Here is a 16,941-nt window from a genome sequence, read left to right as displayed (position 1 = left end):
CCTCATAAATAAAAGTAGTGATGAAGCCAATCTCTCCTCCACTTTCAGCCAGGAGAGATTGACATGCATATCAATAATATTAGCTCTCTGTGTACATCCAAGGGCCAGCCGAGCTGCTCTGTTCGTAGCCAATTGTAATTTTCCTAAGTCCTTTATTGTGGCACCTGACCACACGACTGAACAGGTAGTCAAGGTGCGACAAAACTAGGTGATAGTGCTGTTAAGAAGGCAGAGCATCGCTTTATTATAGACAGACTTCTCCCCATCTTAGCTACTAGTCCATCAATATGTTTTTACCAAGACAGTTTACAATCTAGTGTTACTCCCAGCAGTTTAGTCATCTCAACTTGCTCAATTTCAACATCATTTAGTACAAGATTTAGTTCAGGTTTAGGGTTTTGTGAGTGTTTTGTTCCAAATACAATGCTTTTAGTTTTAGAAATATTTAGGGCTAACTTATTCCTTGCCACCCAATCTGAAACAAACTGCAGCTCTTTGTTGAGTGTTGCTGTAGTAGCTGACGTGTATAGTCATCCGCATACATAGACACACTGGCATTACTCAAAGTCAGTGGCATGGCATATCGTTAGTCAAAATCGTTAGTCGGTTTGTCTGTTTGTCTGCAGGTTCACAGCGACACCTTGTGGATAAAAGTATTCTAATCTTCTGGAGCTCAATGATGTTTGGTCAATTATTTTATTAAAATATAGTAAATTCACACATTCAGGCATTGTGGTAATGTTGGTTAGGAAGTTCATCAAAGAAGTTAATATATACTTTATAAATCTCTTTATATTATGTGATAAATGGTATACTGCATAGTAACCTTTATATTATGTGATAAATGGTATACTGCATAGCAACCTTTATATTATGTGATAAATGGTATACTGCATAGGAACAACATGATAAGGGTCAATTAACAACATGGAATCAGCACAAATACAAACACTCCTATGTCAAGTCTGTCCTAGTAACTCTTCAACACATAGAACAGTCATATTTAAGATATTATTTCACCATTGATACAAAGAATAAACAATTGTTCAAAATCAATTTTCATAAAAAATAGCTAGATATTTGAATAAGGTGCTTCATTGAAAGAAAGAGAATTTGCTCCACTAGGAAGTATAAGAAATAAGACAAGTATGTTATAGAGAAGTGCTAGTCATGTTCAGGTCCCAGTCAGGTCAGTCTGCGGGTGTCTGTCCTCTGTGTCTGATGTTACACACCACTCCACTCTTTGGTCTCAAAGACCCAGTGTCCAGGATGTCAAAGGACTGGCCAGGGAGCAGGCTGAAGTCAAACCTCTGGAGCAGCTTGGCCATCACTACCTTGGCCTCCATCTGTGAACAACAGATTTCTTTAAAGGATGACAAATCTGGTGTGCTCAACTATAAAAAAAGTATATATTGGAGGCAGAAGTCCAGGAGTAATCTAACTAGGATGGATAATAGGATCAGCAGAGAACAATCCCAAATAAAGTTGTTTCAATTTATTTCATACGGACAGTCTGCTCACCTGTGCGAAGCTCTGTCCCAGACATGAGCGTGGTCCCAGGGCGAAGGGGTAGTAGCAGTAATAGGGTCTTCAGGACAGAAACAAACACAACATGTCTGTTAGCTCTTAAAGAGTGACTGAACGCGCAGATTTTTCTGTTGCTCATTAAGAGAAATTAGGTGGGTGGGTCCTCAAAATAGTCCGAATGAATCTAAGATAACTCAAGAAAGCTGTTATTAATTAGGGCATTTTTGTCGACAAGGTTTTAGTTGGGCAATTTTACATATAGCTAAGTTGTTTGGTGCAGTATAAAATGCATAACTTGTTGTCTCATGTAAACAAAGTCTGATCCCCTGTGCTGCAGGCCAGGTCTGTCTCACTGTCTGTGTTGTGCCGTACCATCGGATAGATCACAATCACAGCAGCTGTTTATCCCGTGTTAGTGGGCGAAATCAAAACCCAACCACCATGTAAGTAATGATGAACTCTTGTACACAAAACTCCTTTTTGGATGATACAGACTTTATTAGCAAAAATTAACCTACTTGGACTTTTTAGTCCATTTTGGCACAGGAAGAAATATTTCTGGCTAATATCAATGTAGCATATGCCGTTTTCAATGAGAGAAGTTGATTCTCGAGTTCAGTTCTGCTTTAATCAATTCAAATGTTGTAAAGAAACAATAAACAATAAAACGTATTGTGTGACTTACTTGGCAGCGTCTGGATGGAACCTCTCTGGGTCAAACTTCAGCGGGTCCTCAAAGAACTTATCCAACCTTCCACAGACATACGAATTGAACTGTAGACAGACAAGATAGGGGCAAACAAAAGATTTAAGACAGTTTAGGAAATAAAATGAGTGCAGAGGTGTTGACTACACTGTTAAAATGAGGGGAATTGTAACACGTAAACTAGTGACAACTGAGCTGCCACCAACTTAACAGACAAAACACACAATCCTGAGATGTTTTGAAACATTTCATGGTGTGTTGTAACAGCACTAAATCAAATATTGTGCAACACCTTGCCAGGGACTGGGAGCACTAACACTATTGTGGTGTTTCGAGTTCTGTCTAGTGCAGAATCAGATCCCTTTATCTGGTGTCTTAATGTTTAACATTGTGTTATGTATTTGATCATTTACCATGATACTGTATACCATTTTGGCAGGCATTGTCAAGCTCAGTGTTCAAACCACCAGCAGTAACTGGAGGTTGAACTGCAAGAACTGAGGACTCTGCAGTTGCCTCTTCCACTGAAACTCATGAATGTGGGAATGGGTGCTGACCTCATTGAACGTCAAAATGCCTGACAGTTTTGATATCAGTTCATCATGATCCATTACACAACAAACTGCTTAATACCAATATAGAAATACAGTCTTCTTTCTTCAAACATGTACACAACAATGTGTGAAAGAATTATAGTCTAAAAATGTTGAATTACCCACAATCCTCTAAAAAAAGAGTCCCGCTTCAAGATAAATGAATGGTGATTAAAACCAAAGACTTCCAATGGGTTCAATCAATATATTGTTTCTCACGTTGGTTATCCTCATAAAAGTTTATTCAATTTTGAGTAACATGTTAAATCAAATCAAATTTGTCACATGCGCCGAATATAACAGGTGTAGTCCTTACCGTGAAATGCTTACTTACAGGCCCTTAATAACTAACAATGCAGTTTTAAGAAAGTGTTATTTACTAAATAAACTAAAGTAAAATTAATCAAAGCAATCTAACATTAACACAATAAATAATACATAACAATAACGAGGCTATACAGAGTCAATGTGGAGGCTATATGCAGGGGGTAAGGTAGGGCTACAGAGTCAATGTGGAGGCTATATGCAGGGGGTAAGGTAGGGCTACAGAGTCAATGTGGAGGCTATATGCAGGGGGTAAGGTAGGGCTACAGAGTCAATGTGGAGGCTATATGCAGGGGGTAAGGTAGGGCTACAGAGTCAATGTGGAGGCTATATGCAGGGGGTAAGGTAGGGCTACAGAGTCAATGTGGAGGCTATATACAGGGGGTAAGGTAGGGCTACAGAGTCAATGTGGAGGCTATATGCAGGGGGTAAGGTAGGGCTACTGAGTCAATGTGGAGGCTATATGCAGGGGGTAAGGTAGGGCTACAGAGTCAATGTGGAGGCTATATGCAGGGGGTAAGGTAGGGCTACAGAGTCAATGTGGAGTCTATATGCAGGGGGTAAGGTAGGGCTACAGAGTCAATGTGGAGGCTATATGCAGGGGGTAAGGTAGGGCTACTGAGTCAATGTGGAGGCTATATACAGGGGGTAAGGTAGGGCTACTGAGTCAATGTGGAGGCTATATGCAGGGGGTAAGGTAGGGCTACAGAGTCAATGTGGAGGCTATATGCAGGGGGTAAGGTAGGGCTACAGAGTCAATGTGGAGGCTATATACAGGGGGTAAGGTAGGGCTACAGAGTCAATGTGGAGGCTATATGCAGGGGGTAAGGTAGGGCTACAGAGTCAATGTGGAGGCTATATGCAGGGGGTAAGGTAGGGCTACTGAGTCAATGTGGAGGCTATATGCAGGAGGTAAGGTAGGGCTACAGAGTCAATGTGGAGGCTATATGCAGGGGGTAAGGTAGGGCTACAGAGTCAAGGTGGAGGCTATATGCAGGGGGTAAGGTAGGGCTACAGAGTCAAGGTGGAGGCTATATGCAGGGGGTAAGGTAGGGCTACAGAGTCAATGTGGAGGCTATATGCAGGGGGTAAGGTAGGGCTACAGAGTCAATGTGGAGGCTATATGCAGGGGGTAAGGTAGGGCTACAGAGTCAATGTGGAGGCTATATGCAGGGGGTAAGGTAGGGCTACAGAGTCAATGTGGAGGCTATATGCAGGGGGTAAGGTAGGGCTACAGAGTCAATGTGGAGGCTATATGCAGGGGGTAAGGTAGGGCTACAGAGTCAATGTGGAGGCTATATGCAGGGGGTAAGGTAGGGCTACAGAGTCAATGTGGAGGCTATATGCAGGGGGTAAGGTAGGGCTACAGAGTCAATGTGGAGGCTATATGCAGGGGGTAAGGTAGGGCTACAGAGTCAATGTGGAGGCTATATGCAGGGGGTAAGGTAGGGCTACAGAGTCAATGTGGAGGCTATATGCAGGGGGTAAGGTAGGGCTACAGAGTCAATGTGGAGGCTATATGCAGGGGGTAAGGTAGGGCTACAGAGTCAATGTGGAGGCTATATGCAGGGGGGTAAGGTAGGGCTACAGAGTCAATGTGGAGGCTATATGCAGGGGGTAAGGTAGGGCTACAGAGTCAATGTGGAGGCTATATGCAGGGGGTAAGGTAGGGCTACAGAGTCAATGTGGAGGCTATATGCAGGGGGTAAGGTAGGGCTACAGAGTCAATGTGGAGGCTATATGCAGGGGGTAAGGTAGGGCTACAGAGTCAATGTGGAGGCTATATGCAGGGGGTAAGGTAGGGCTACAGAGTCAATGTGGAGGCTATATGCAGGGGGTAAGGTAGGGCTACAGAGTCAATGTGGAGGCTATATGCAGGGGGTAAGGTAGGGCTACAGAGTCAATGTGGAGGCTATATGCAGGGGGTAAGGTAGGGCTACAGAGTCAATGTGGAGGCTATATGCAGGGGGTAAGGTAGGGCTACAGAGTCAATGTGGAGGCTATATGCAGGGGGTAAGGTAGGGCTACAGAGTCAATGTGGAGGCTATATGCAGGGGGTAAGGTAGGGCTACAGAGTCAATGTGGAGGCTATATGCAGGGGGTAAGGTAGGGCTACAGAGTCAATGTGGAGGCTATATGCAGGGGGTAAGGTAGGGCTACAGAGTCAATGTGGAGGCTATATGCAGGGGGTAAGGTAGGGCTACAGAGTCAATGTGGAGGCTATATGCAGGGGGTAAGGTAGGGCTACAGAGTCAATGTGGAGGCTATATGCAGGGGGTAAGGTAGGGCTACAGAGTCAATGTGGAGGCTATATGCAGGGGGTAAGGTAGGGCTACAGAGTCAATGTGGAGGCTATATGCAGGGGGTAAGGTAGGGCTACAGAGTCAATGTGGAGGCTATATGCAGGGGGTAAGGTAGGGCTACAGAGTCAATGTGGAGGCTATATGCAGGGGGTAAGGTAGGGCTACAGAGTCAATGTGGAGGCTATATGCAGGGGGTAAGGTAGGGCTACAGAGTCAATGTGGAGGCTATATGCAGGGGGTAAGGTAGGGCTACAGAGTCAATGTGGAGGCTATATGCAGGGGGTAAGGTAGGGCTACAGAGTCAATGTGGAGGCTATATGCAGGGGGTAAGGTAGGGCTACAGAGTCAATGTGGAGGCTATATGCAGGGGGTAAGGTAGGGCTACAGAGTCAATGTGGAGGCTATATGCAGGGGGTAAGGTAGGGCTACAGAGTCAATGTGGAGGCTATATGCAGGGGGTAAGGTAGGGCTACAGAGTCAATGTGGAGGCTATATGCAGGGGGTAAGGTAGGGCTACAGAGTCAATGTGGAGGCTATATGCAGGGGGTAAGGTAGGGCTACAGAGTCAATGTGGAGGCTATATGCAGGGGGTAAGGTAGGGCTACAGAGTCAATGTGGAGGCTATATGCAGGGGGTAAGGTAGGGCTACTGAGTCAATGTGGAGGCTATATGCAGGGGGTAAGGTAGGGCTACAGAGTCAATGTGGAGGCTATATGCAGGGGGTAAGGTAGGGCTACTGAGTCAAGGTGGAGGCTATATGCAGGGGGTAAGGTAGGGCTACAGAGTCAATGTGGAGGCTATATGCAGGGGGTTAGGTAGGGCTACTGAGTCAATGTGGAGGCTATATGCAGGGGGTAAGGTAGGGCTACAGAGTCCATGTGGAGGCTATATGCAGGGGGTAAGGTAGGGCTACAGAGTCCATGTGGAGGCTATATGCAGGGGGTAAGGTAGGGCTACAGAGTCCATGTGGAGGCTATATGCAGGGGGTAAGGTAGGGCTACAGAGTCCATGTGGAGGCTATATGCAGGGGGTAAGGTAGGGCTACAGAGTCCATGTGGAGGCTATATGCACGGGGTAAGGTAGGGCTACAGAGTCCATGTGGAGGCTATATGCAGGGGGTAAGGTAGGGCTACTGAGTCAATGTGGTGGCTATATGCAGGGGGTTAGGTAGGGCTACTGAGTCAATGTGGAGGCTATATGCAGGGGGTAAGGTAGGGCTACAGAGTCAATGTGGAGGCTATATGCAGGGGGTAAGGTAGGGCTACTGAGTCAATGTGGAGGCTATATGCAGGGGGTAAGGTAGGGCTACTGAGTCAATGTGGAGGCTATATGCAGGGGGTAAGGTAGGGCTACTGAGTCAATGTGGAGGCTATATGCAGGGGGTAAGGTAGGGCTACTGAGTCAATGTGGAGGCTATATGCAGGGGGTAAGGTAGGGCTACTGAGTCAATGTGGAGGCTATATGCAGGGGGTAAGGTAGGGCTACTGAGTCAATGTGGAGGCTATATGCAGGGGGTAAGGTAGGGCTACTGAGTCAATGTGGAGGCTATATGCAGGGGGTAAGGTAGGGCTACTGAGTCAATGTGGAGGCTATATGCAGGGGGTAAGGTAGGGCTACTGAGTCAATGTGGAGGCTATATGCAGGGGGTTAGGTAGGGCTACTGAGTCAATGTGGAGGCTATATGCAGGGGGTAAGGTAGGGCTACTGAGTCAATGTGGAGGCTATATGCAGGGGGTTAGGTAGGGCTACTGAGTCAATGTGGAGGCTATATGCAGGGGGTAAGGTAGGGCTACAGAGTCAATGTGGAGGCTATATGCAGGGGGTAAGGTAGGGCTACTGAGTCAATGTGGTGGCTATATGCAGGGGGTTAGGTAGGGCTACTGAGTCAATGTGGAGGCTATATGCAGGGGGTAAGGTAGGGCTACTGAGTCAATGTGGAGGCTATATGCAGGGGGTTAGGTAGGGCTACTGAGTCAATGTGGAGGCTATATGCAGGGGGTAAGGTAGGGCTACAGAGTCAATGTGGAGGCTATATGCAGGGGGTAAGGTAGGGCTACTGAGTCAAGGTGGAGGCTATATGCAGGGGGTAAGGTAGGGCTACAGAGTCCATGTGGAGGCTATATGCAGGGGGTTAGGTAGGGCTACTGAGTCCATGTGGAGGCTATATGCAGGGGGTAAGGTAGGGCTACAGAGTCCATGTGGAGGCTATATGCAGGGGTAAGGTAGGGCTACAGAGTCCATGTGGAGGCTATATGCAGGGGGTAAGGTAGGGCTACAGAGTCCATGTGGAGGCTATATGCAGGGGGTAAGGTAGGGCTACAGAGTCCATGTGGAGGCTATATGCAGGGGGTAAGGTAGGGCTACAGAGTCCATGTGGAGGCTATATGCAGGGGGTAAGGTAGGGCTACAGAGTCAATGTGGAGGCTATATGCAGGGGGTAAGGTAGGGCTACTGAGTCAATGTGGTGGCTATATGCAGGTGGTTAGGTAGGGCTACTGAGTCAATGTGGAGGCTATATGCAGGGGGTAAGGTAGGGCTACTGAGTCAATGTGGAGGCTATATGCAGGGGGTAAGGTAGGGCTACTGAGTCAATGTGGAGGCTATATGCAGGGGGTAAGGTAGGGCTACTGAGTCAATGTGGAGGCTATATGCAGGGGGTAAGGTAGGGCTACTGAGTCAATGTGGAGGCTATATGCAGGGGGTAAGGTAGGGCTACAGAGTCAATGTGGAGGCTATATGCAGGGGGTAAGGTAGGGCTACAGAGTCAATGTGGAGGCTATATGCAGGGGGTAAGGTAGGGCTACAGAGTCAATGTGGAGGCTATATGCAGGGGGTAAGGTAGGGCTACAGAGTCAATGTGGAGGCTATATGCAGGGGGTAAGGTAGGGCTACTGAGTCAATGTGGAGGCTATATGCAGGAGGTAAGGTAGGGCTACAGAGTCAATGTGGAGGCTATATGCAGGGGGTAAGGTAGGGCTACAGAGTCAAGGTGGAGGCTATATGCAGGGGGTAAGGTAGGGCTACAGAGTCAAGGTGGAGGCTATATGCAGGGGGTAAGGTAGGGCTACAGAGTCAATGTGGAGGCTATATGCAGGGGGTAAGGTAGGGCTACAGAGTCAATGTGGAGGCTATATGCAGGGGGTAAGGTAGGGCTACAGAGTCAATGTGGAGGCTATATGCAGGGGGTAAGGTAGGGCTACAGAGTCAATGTGGAGGCTATATGCAGGGGGTAAGGTAGGGCTACAGAGTCAATGTGGAGGCTATATGCAGGGGGTAAGGTAGGGCTACAGAGTCAATGTGGAGGCTATATGCAGGGGGTAAGGTAGGGCTACAGAGTCAATGTGGAGGCTATATGCAGGGGGTAAGGTAGGGCTACAGAGTCAATGTGGAGGCTATATGCAGGGGGTAAGGTAGGGCTACAGAGTCAATGTGGAGGCTATATGCAGGGGGTAAGGTAGGGCTACAGAGTCAATGTGGAGGCTATATGCAGGGGGTAAGGTAGGGCTACAGAGTCAATGTGGAGGCTATATGCAGGGGGTAAGGTAGGGCTACAGAGTCAATGTGGAGGCTATATGCAGGGGGTAAGGTAGGGCTACAGAGTCAATGTGGAGGCTATATGCAGGGGGTAAGGTAGGGCTACAGAGTCAATGTGGAGGCTATATGCAGGGGGTAAGGTAGGGCTACAGAGTCAATGTGGAGGCTATATGCAGGGGGTAAGGTAGGGCTACAGAGTCAATGTGGAGGCTATATGCAGGGGGTAAGGTAGGGCTACAGAGTCAATGTGGAGGCTATATGCAGGGGGTAAGGTAGGGCTACAGAGTCAATGTGGAGGCTATATGCAGGGGGTAAGGTAGGGCTACAGAGTCAATGTGGAGGCTATATGCAGGGGGTAAGGTAGGGCTACAGAGTCAATGTGGAGGCTATATGCAGGGGGTAAGGTAGGGCTACAGAGTCAATGTGGAGGCTATATGCAGGGGGTAAGGTAGGGCTACAGAGTCAATGTGGAGGCCTATATGCAGGGGGTAAGGTAGGGCTACAGAGTCAATGTGGAGGCTATATGCAGGGGGTAAGGTAGGGCTACAGAGTCAATGTGGAGGCTATATGCAGGGGGTAAGGTAGGGCTACAGAGTCAATGTGGAGGCTATATGCAGGGGGTAAGGTAGGGCTACAGAGTCAATGTGGAGGCTATATGCAGGGGGTAAGGTAGGGCTACAGAGTCAATGTGGAGGCTATATGCAGGGGGTAAGGTAGGGCTACAGAGTCAATGTGGAGGCTATATGCAGGGGGTAAGGTAGGGCTACAGAGTCAATGTGGAGGCTATATGCAGGGGTAAGGTAGGGCTACAGAGTCAATGTGGAGGCCTATATGCAGGGGGTAAGGTAGGGCTACAGAGTCAATGTGGAGGCTATATGCAGGGGGTAAGGTAGGGCTACAGAGTCAATGTGGAGGCTATATGCAGGGGGTAAGGTAGGGCTACAGAGTCAATGTGGAGGCTATATGCAGGGGGTAAGGTAGGGCTACAGAGTCAATGTGGAGGCTATATGCAGGGGGTAAGGTAGGGCTACAGAGTCAATGTGGAGGCTATATGCAGGGGGTAAGGTAGGCTACAGAGTCAATGTGGAGGCTATATGCAGGGGGTAAGGTAGGGCTACAGAGTCAATGTGGAGGCTATATGCAGGGGGTAAGGTAGGGCTACAGAGTCAATGTGGAGGCTATATGCAGGGGGTAAGGTAGGGCTACTGAGTCAATGTGGAGGCTATATGCAGGGGGTAAGGTAGGGCTACAGAGTCAATGTGGAGGCTATATGCAGGGGGTAAGGTAGGGCTACTGAGTCAAGGTGGAGGCTATATGCAGGGGGTAAGGTAGGGCTACAGAGTCAATGTGGAGGCTATATGCAGGGGGTTAGGTAGGGCTACTGAGTCAATGTGGAGGCTATATGCAGGGGGTAAGGTAGGGCTACAGAGTCCATGTGGAGGCTATATGCAGGGGGTAAGGTAGGGCTACAGAGTCCATGTGGAGGCTATATGCAGGGGGTAAGGTAGGGCTACAGAGTCCATGTGGAGGCTATATGCAGGGGGTAAGGTAGGGCTACAGAGTCCATGTGGAGGCTATATGCAGGGGGTAAGGTAGGGCTACAGAGTCCATGTGGAGGCTATATGCACGGGGTAAGGTAGGGCTACAGAGTCCATGTGGAGGCTATATGCAGGGGGTAAGGTAGGGCTACTGAGTCAATGTGGTGGCTATATGCAGGGGGTTAGGTAGGGCTACTGAGTCAATGTGGAGGCTATATGCAGGGGGTAAGGTAGGGCTACAGAGTCAATGTGGAGGCTATATGCAGGGGGTAAGGTAGGGCTACTGAGTCAATGTGGAGGCTATATGCAGGGGGTAAGGTAGGGCTACAGAGTCAATGTGGAGGCTATATGCAGGGGGTTAGGTAGGGCTACTGAGTCAATGTGGAGGCTATATGCAGGGGGTAAGGTAGGGCTACAGAGTCCATGTGGAGGCTATATGCAGGGGGTAAGGTAGGGCTACAGAGTCCATGTGGAGGCTATATGCAGGGGGTAAGGTAGGGCTACAGAGTCCATGTGGAGGCTATATGCAGGGGGTAAGGTAGGGCTACAGAGTCCATGTGGAGGCTATATGCAGGGGGTAAGGTAGGGCTACAGAGTCCATGTGGAGGCTATATGCACGGGGTAAGGTAGGGCTACAGAGTCCATGTGGAGGCTATATGCAGGGGGTAAGGTAGGGCTACTGAGTCAATGTGGTGGCTATATGCAGGGGGTTAGGTAGGGCTACTGAGTCAATGTGGAGGCTATATGCAGGGGGTAAGGTAGGGCTACAGAGTCAATGTGGAGGCTATATGCAGGGGGTAAGGTAGGGCTACTGAGTCAATGTGGAGGCTATATGCAGGGGGTAAGGTAGGGCTACTGAGTCAATGTGGAGGCTATATGCAGGGGGTAAGGTAGGGCTACTGAGTCAATGTGGAGGCTATATGCAGGGGGTAAGGTAGGGCTACTGAGTCAATGTGGAGGCTATATGCAGGGGGTAAGGTAGGGCTACTGAGTCAATGTGGAGGCTATATGCAGGGGGTAAGGTAGGGCTACTGAGTCAATGTGGAGGCTATATGCAGGGGGTAAGGTAGGGCTACTGAGTCAATGTGGAGGCTATATGCAGGGGGTAAGGTAGGGCTACTGAGTCAATGTGGAGGCTATATGCAGGGGGTAAGGTAGGGCTACTGAGTCAATGTGGAGGCTATATGCAGGGGGTTAGGTAGGGCTACTGAGTCAATGTGGAGGCTATATGCAGGGGGTAAGGTAGGGCTACTGAGTCAATGTGGAGGCTATATGCAGGGGGTTAGGTAGGGCTACTGAGTCAATGTGGAGGCTATATGCAGGGGGTAAGGTAGGGCTACAGAGTCAATGTGGAGGCTATATGCAGGGGGTAAGGTAGGGCTACTGAGTCAATGTGGTGGCTATATGCAGGGGGTTAGGTAGGGCTACTGAGTCAATGTGGAGGCTATATGCAGGGGGTAAGGTAGGGCTACTGAGTCAATGTGGAGGCTATATGCAGGGGGTTAGGTAGGGCTACTGAGTCAATGTGGAGGCTATATGCAGGGGGTAAGGTAGGGCTACAGAGTCAATGTGGAGGCTATATGCAGGGGGTAAGGTAGGGCTACTGAGTCAAGGTGGAGGCTATATGCAGGGGGTAAGGTAGGGCTACAGAGTCAATGTGGAGGCTATATGCAGGGGGTTAGGTAGGGCTACTGAGTCAATGTGGAGGCTATATGCAGGGGGTAAGGTAGGGCTACAGAGTCCATGTGGAGGCTATATGCAGGGGTAAGGTAGGGCTACAGAGTCCATGTGGAGGCTATATGCAGGGGGTAAGGTAGGGCTACAGAGTCCATGTGGAGGCTATATGCAGGGGGTAAGGTAGGGCTACAGAGTCCATGTGGAGGCTATATGCAGGGGGTAAGGTAGGGCTACAGAGTCCATGTGGAGGCTATATGCAGGGGGTAAGGTAGGGCTACAGAGTCAATGTGGAGGCTATATGCAGGGGGTAAGGTAGGGCTACTGAGTCAATGTGGTGGCTATATGCAGGTGGTTAGGTAGGGCTACTGAGTCAATGTGGAGGCTATATGCAGGGGGTAAGGTAGGGCTACTGAGTCAATGTGGAGGCTATATGCAGGGGGTAAGGTAGGGCTACTGAGTCAATGTGGAGGCTATATGCAGGGGGTAAGGTAGGGCTACTGAGTCAATGTGGAGGCTATATGCAGGGGGTAAGGTAGGGCTACTGAGTCAATGTGGAGGCTATATGCAGGGGGTAAGGTAGGGCTACTGAGTCAATGTGGAGGCTATATGCAGGGGTAAGGTAGGGCTACTGAGTCAATGTGGAGGCTATATGCAGGGGGTAAGGTAGGGCTACTGAGTCAATGTGGAGGCTATATGCAGGGGGTAAGGTAGGGCTACTGAGTCAATGTGGAGGCTATATGCAGGGGGTAAGGTAGGGCTACTGAGTCAATGTGGAGGCTATATGCAGGGGGTAAGGTAGGGCTACTGAGTCAATGTGGAGGCTATATGCAGGGGGTTAGGTAGGGCTACTGAGTCAATGTGGAGGCTATATGCAGGGGGTAAGGTAGGGCTACAGAGTCGATGTGGAGGCTATATGCAGGGGGTAAGGTAGGGCTACAGAGTCGATGTGGAGGCTATATGCAGGGGGTAAGGTAGGGCTACAGAGTCGATGTGGAGGCTATATGCAGGGGGTAAGGTAGGGCTACAGAGTCGATGTGGAGGCTATATGCAGGGGGTAAGGTAGGGCTACAGAGTCGATGTGGAGGCTATATGCAGGGGGTAAGGTAGGGCTACTGAGTCAATGTGGAGGCTATATGCAGGGAGTAAGGTAGGGCTACAGAGTCAATGTGGAGGCTATATGCAGGGGGTAAGGTAGGGCTACTGAGTCAATGTGGAGGCTATATGCAGGGGGTAAGGTAGGGCTACAGAGTCGATGTGGAGGCTATATACAGGGGGTAAGGTAGGGCTACAGAGTCAATGTGGAGGCTATATGCAGGGGGTAAGGTAGGGCTACTGAGTCAATGTGGAGGCTATATGCAGGGGGTAAGGTAGGGCTACAGAGTCGATGTGGAGGCTATATGCAGGGGGTAAGGGAGGGCTACTGAGTCAATGTGGAGGCTATATGCAGGGGGTAAGGTAGGGCTACTGAGTCAATGTGGAGGCTATATGCAGGGGGTAAGGTAGGGCTACTGAGTCAATGTGGAGGCTATATGCAGGGGGTAAGGTAGGGCTACTGAGTCAATGTGGAGGCTATATGCAGGGGGTAAGGTAGGGCTACTGAGTCAATGTGGAGGCTATATGCAGGGGGTAAGGTAGGGCTACTGAGTCAATGTGGAGGATATATGCAGGGGGTAAGGTAATGCTATACTGAGTCAATATGGATGCTATATGCAGGGGGTAAGGTAGGGCTACTAAGTCAATGTGGAGGATATATGCAGGGGGTAAGGTAATGCTATACTGAGTCAATATGGATGCTATATGCAGGGGGTAAGGTAGGGCTACTAAGTCAATGTGGAGGCTATATGCAGGGGGTAAGGTAATGCTATACTGAGTCAATACGGATGCTATATGCAGGGGGTAAGGTAGGGCTACTGAGTCAATGTGGAGGCTATATGCAGGGGGTAAGGTAGGGCTACTGAGTCAATGTGGAGGCTATATGCAGGGGGTAAGGTAATGCTATACTGAGTCAATATGGATGCTATATGCAGGGGGTAAGGTAGGGCTACTGAGTCAATGTGGAGGCTATATGCAGGGGGTAAGGTAGGGCTACTGAGTCAATGTGCAGGGGTACAGGTTAGTTAAGGTCATTTCTAAGTGACTATGCACAGATAGTAAACAGCAAGGAGCCACGTAAAAACAAAGGGGGGGATCAATGTAAATAGTCCAGGTGGATTAATTGTTCATTAAATTGGATTTACATTACTTTGGTAAAATGAAATGAACAAATCATTGAAATAACTTGCATACATTTTTATTAAATATATGTTGGTAGTTTTTTAGATTCAATTTCAATTCAGCCCAGAATCATTTTTACAGTGTGGCCGAGTGGGTAAAATATCAACTAAATGTATCATGTATTAACTTTTTACCCCGTTTTCTCCCCAGTAGGTAGTTACAGTCTTGTCCCATCGCTGCAACTCCTGTACGGACTCGGGAGAGGCTTAGGTCGAGACCCATCAGTCCTCCGAAACATGACACTGCCAAGCCGCACTGCTTCTTGACACACTGCTTGCTTAACCCTGAAGCCAACCGCACCAATGTGTCGGAGGAAACACCATACAACTGGCGAACGTGTCAGCGTGCATGCGCCCGGCCAGCCACAGTAGTCGCTAGAGCGCAATGGGACAAGAACATTCCGGCCGGCCAAACCCTCCCCTGACGATGCTGGGCCAATTATGCGCTGCCTCATGGGTCTCCCGGTCATGGCCGGCAGCGACACAGCCCGGGATCAAACCTGATCCTTCCTGATTTGACGCCTCAAGCACTTGAAAAAAACACTTTGGAGTTCCTACAATTCTGTTTTAAAACACATTCTGTGTATTTTTTATTTTCTATTGATTTCACCTTTATTTAACCAGGTAGGCTAGTTGAGAACAAGTTCTCATTTACAATTGCGACCTGGCTAAGATAAAGCAAAGCAGTTCCACACATACAACAACACAGAGTTACACATGGAATAAAACAAACATACAGTAGAAAAATAAGTCTATATACAATGTGAGCAAATGAGGTGAGATAAGGGAGGTAAAGGCAAAAAAAGGCCATGGTGGCAAAGTAAATACAATATAGCAAGTAAAACACTGGAATGGTGGATTTGCAGTGGAAGAATGTGCAAAGTAGAGATAGAAATAATGGGGTGCAATGGAGCAAAATAAATAAATAAATACAGTAAGGGGAGAGGTAGTTGTTTCTGCTAAATTATAGATGGGCTATGTACAGGTGCAGTAATCTGTGAGCTGATCTGACAGCTGGTGCTTAAAGCTAGTGAGGGAGATAAGGGTTTCCAGTTTCAGAGATTTTTGCAGTTTGTTCCAGTCATTGCAGCAGAGAACTGGAAGGAGAGGCAGCCAAAGGAACAATTGGTTTTGGGGGTGACCAAAGAGATATACCTGCTGGAGCGTGTGCTACTGGTGGGTACTGCTATGGTGACCAGCGAGCTGAGATAAGGGGGGACTTTACCTAGCAGGGTCTTGTAGATGACCTGGAGCCAGTGGGTTTGGCGACGAGTATGAAGCGAGCGCCAGCCAACGAGAGCGTACAGGTCGCAGTGGCGGCCCTGTCTCAGGATGGTAAGTTGGTGGTTGAAGATATCCCTCTAGTGGTGTGGGGGCTGTGCTTTGGCAAAGTGGGTGGGGTTATATCCTTCCTGTTTGGCCCTGTCCGGGGGTGTCCTCGGATGGGTCCACAGTGTCTCCTGACCCCTCCTGTCTCAGTCGCCAGTATTTATGCTGCAGTAGTTTATGTGTCGGGGGGCTAGGGTCAGTTTGTTATATCTGGAGTACTTCTCCTGTCCTATTCGGTGTCCTGTGTGAATCTAAGTGTGCGTTCTCTAATTCTCTCCTTCTCTCTTTCTTTCTCTCTCTCTCTCTCGGAGGACCTGAGCCCTAGGACCATGCCCCAGGACTACCTGACATGATGACTCCTTGCTGTCCCCAGTCCATCTGACCGTGCTGCTGCTCCAGTTTCAACTGTTCTGCCTTATTATTATACGACCATGCTGGTCATTTATGAACATTTGAACATCTTGGCCATGTTCTGTTATTATCTCCACCCAGCACAGCCAGAAGAGGACTGGCCACCCCACATAGGGGGGGTTTCTGTACAGCACTTTGAGATATCAGCTGATGTACGAAGGGCTATATAAATACATTTGATTTGATTTGTATATGGGGCTTTGGTATTAAAACATTTACATTGGGGTCACATTCAAAAACACACCTACCTGTCATAATTTCATTACACAATCATGGTGTTTTGAGAAATGTTATGTTTACATACTTTACTACATTGAGGTATGAGCCATACTGGCTTAGCCAAGGATACTTCATTCCTTTACTACATTGAGGTATGAGCCATACTGGCTTAGCCAAGGCTACTTCATTCCTTTACTACATTGAGGTATGAGCCATACTGGCTTAGCCAAGGCTACTTCATTCCTTTACTACATTGAGGTATGAGCCATACTGGCTTAGACAAGGATACTTCATTCCTTTACTACATTGAGGTATGAGCCATACTGGCTTAGACAAGGCTACTTCATTCCTTTACTACATTGAGGTATGAGCCATACTGGCTTAGACAAGGCTACTTCATTCCTTTACTACATTGAGGTATGAGCCATACTGGCTTAGACAAGGCTACTTCATTCCTTTACTACATTGAGGTATGAGCCATACTGGCTTAGACAAGGCTACTTCATT

The 16,941-nt window shown here is 48.3% G+C and overlaps 1 protein-coding gene across 4 annotated transcripts in view; it reads right to left on the bottom strand.

Annotated features, from left to right (window-relative positions):
* Positions 1-677: 677 nt before the first annotated feature.
* Positions 678-16,941, bottom strand: part of LOC109900504 (cholesterol 24-hydroxylase-like) — a 32,026-nt gene continuing 15,762 nt past the window's right edge. The window contains exons 13-16 of one of the 4 annotated variants that reach the window (XR_004211856.1): positions 2,213-2,301; positions 1,522-1,588; positions 827-1,346; positions 678-788 (exon numbers count right to left, since the gene is read on the bottom strand). Coding sequence is in view for 1 of the 4 variants with exons in the window: in XM_031836843.1 (XP_031692703.1) it covers positions 1,191-1,346; positions 1,522-1,588; positions 2,213-2,301 (312 nt within the window). In the remaining 3 variants the exon portion in view is untranslated. Of the gene's footprint in view, positions 1,347-1,521; positions 1,589-2,212; positions 2,302-16,941 lie in introns of all 4 variants that reach the window. The other 3 variants (XR_004211858.1, XR_004211857.1, XM_031836843.1) reach the window with 3 other exon arrangements.

The sequence above is a fragment of the Oncorhynchus kisutch genome, linkage group LG12 (genome assembly GCF_002021735.2).
Source record: "Oncorhynchus kisutch isolate 150728-3 linkage group LG12, Okis_V2, whole genome shotgun sequence".
Classification (NCBI taxonomy): Eukaryota; Metazoa; Chordata; class Actinopteri; order Salmoniformes; family Salmonidae; genus Oncorhynchus; species Oncorhynchus kisutch.
Note: the sequence above shows the minus strand (reverse complement) of the source record. Positions and strands in the feature narration are given on the sequence as shown.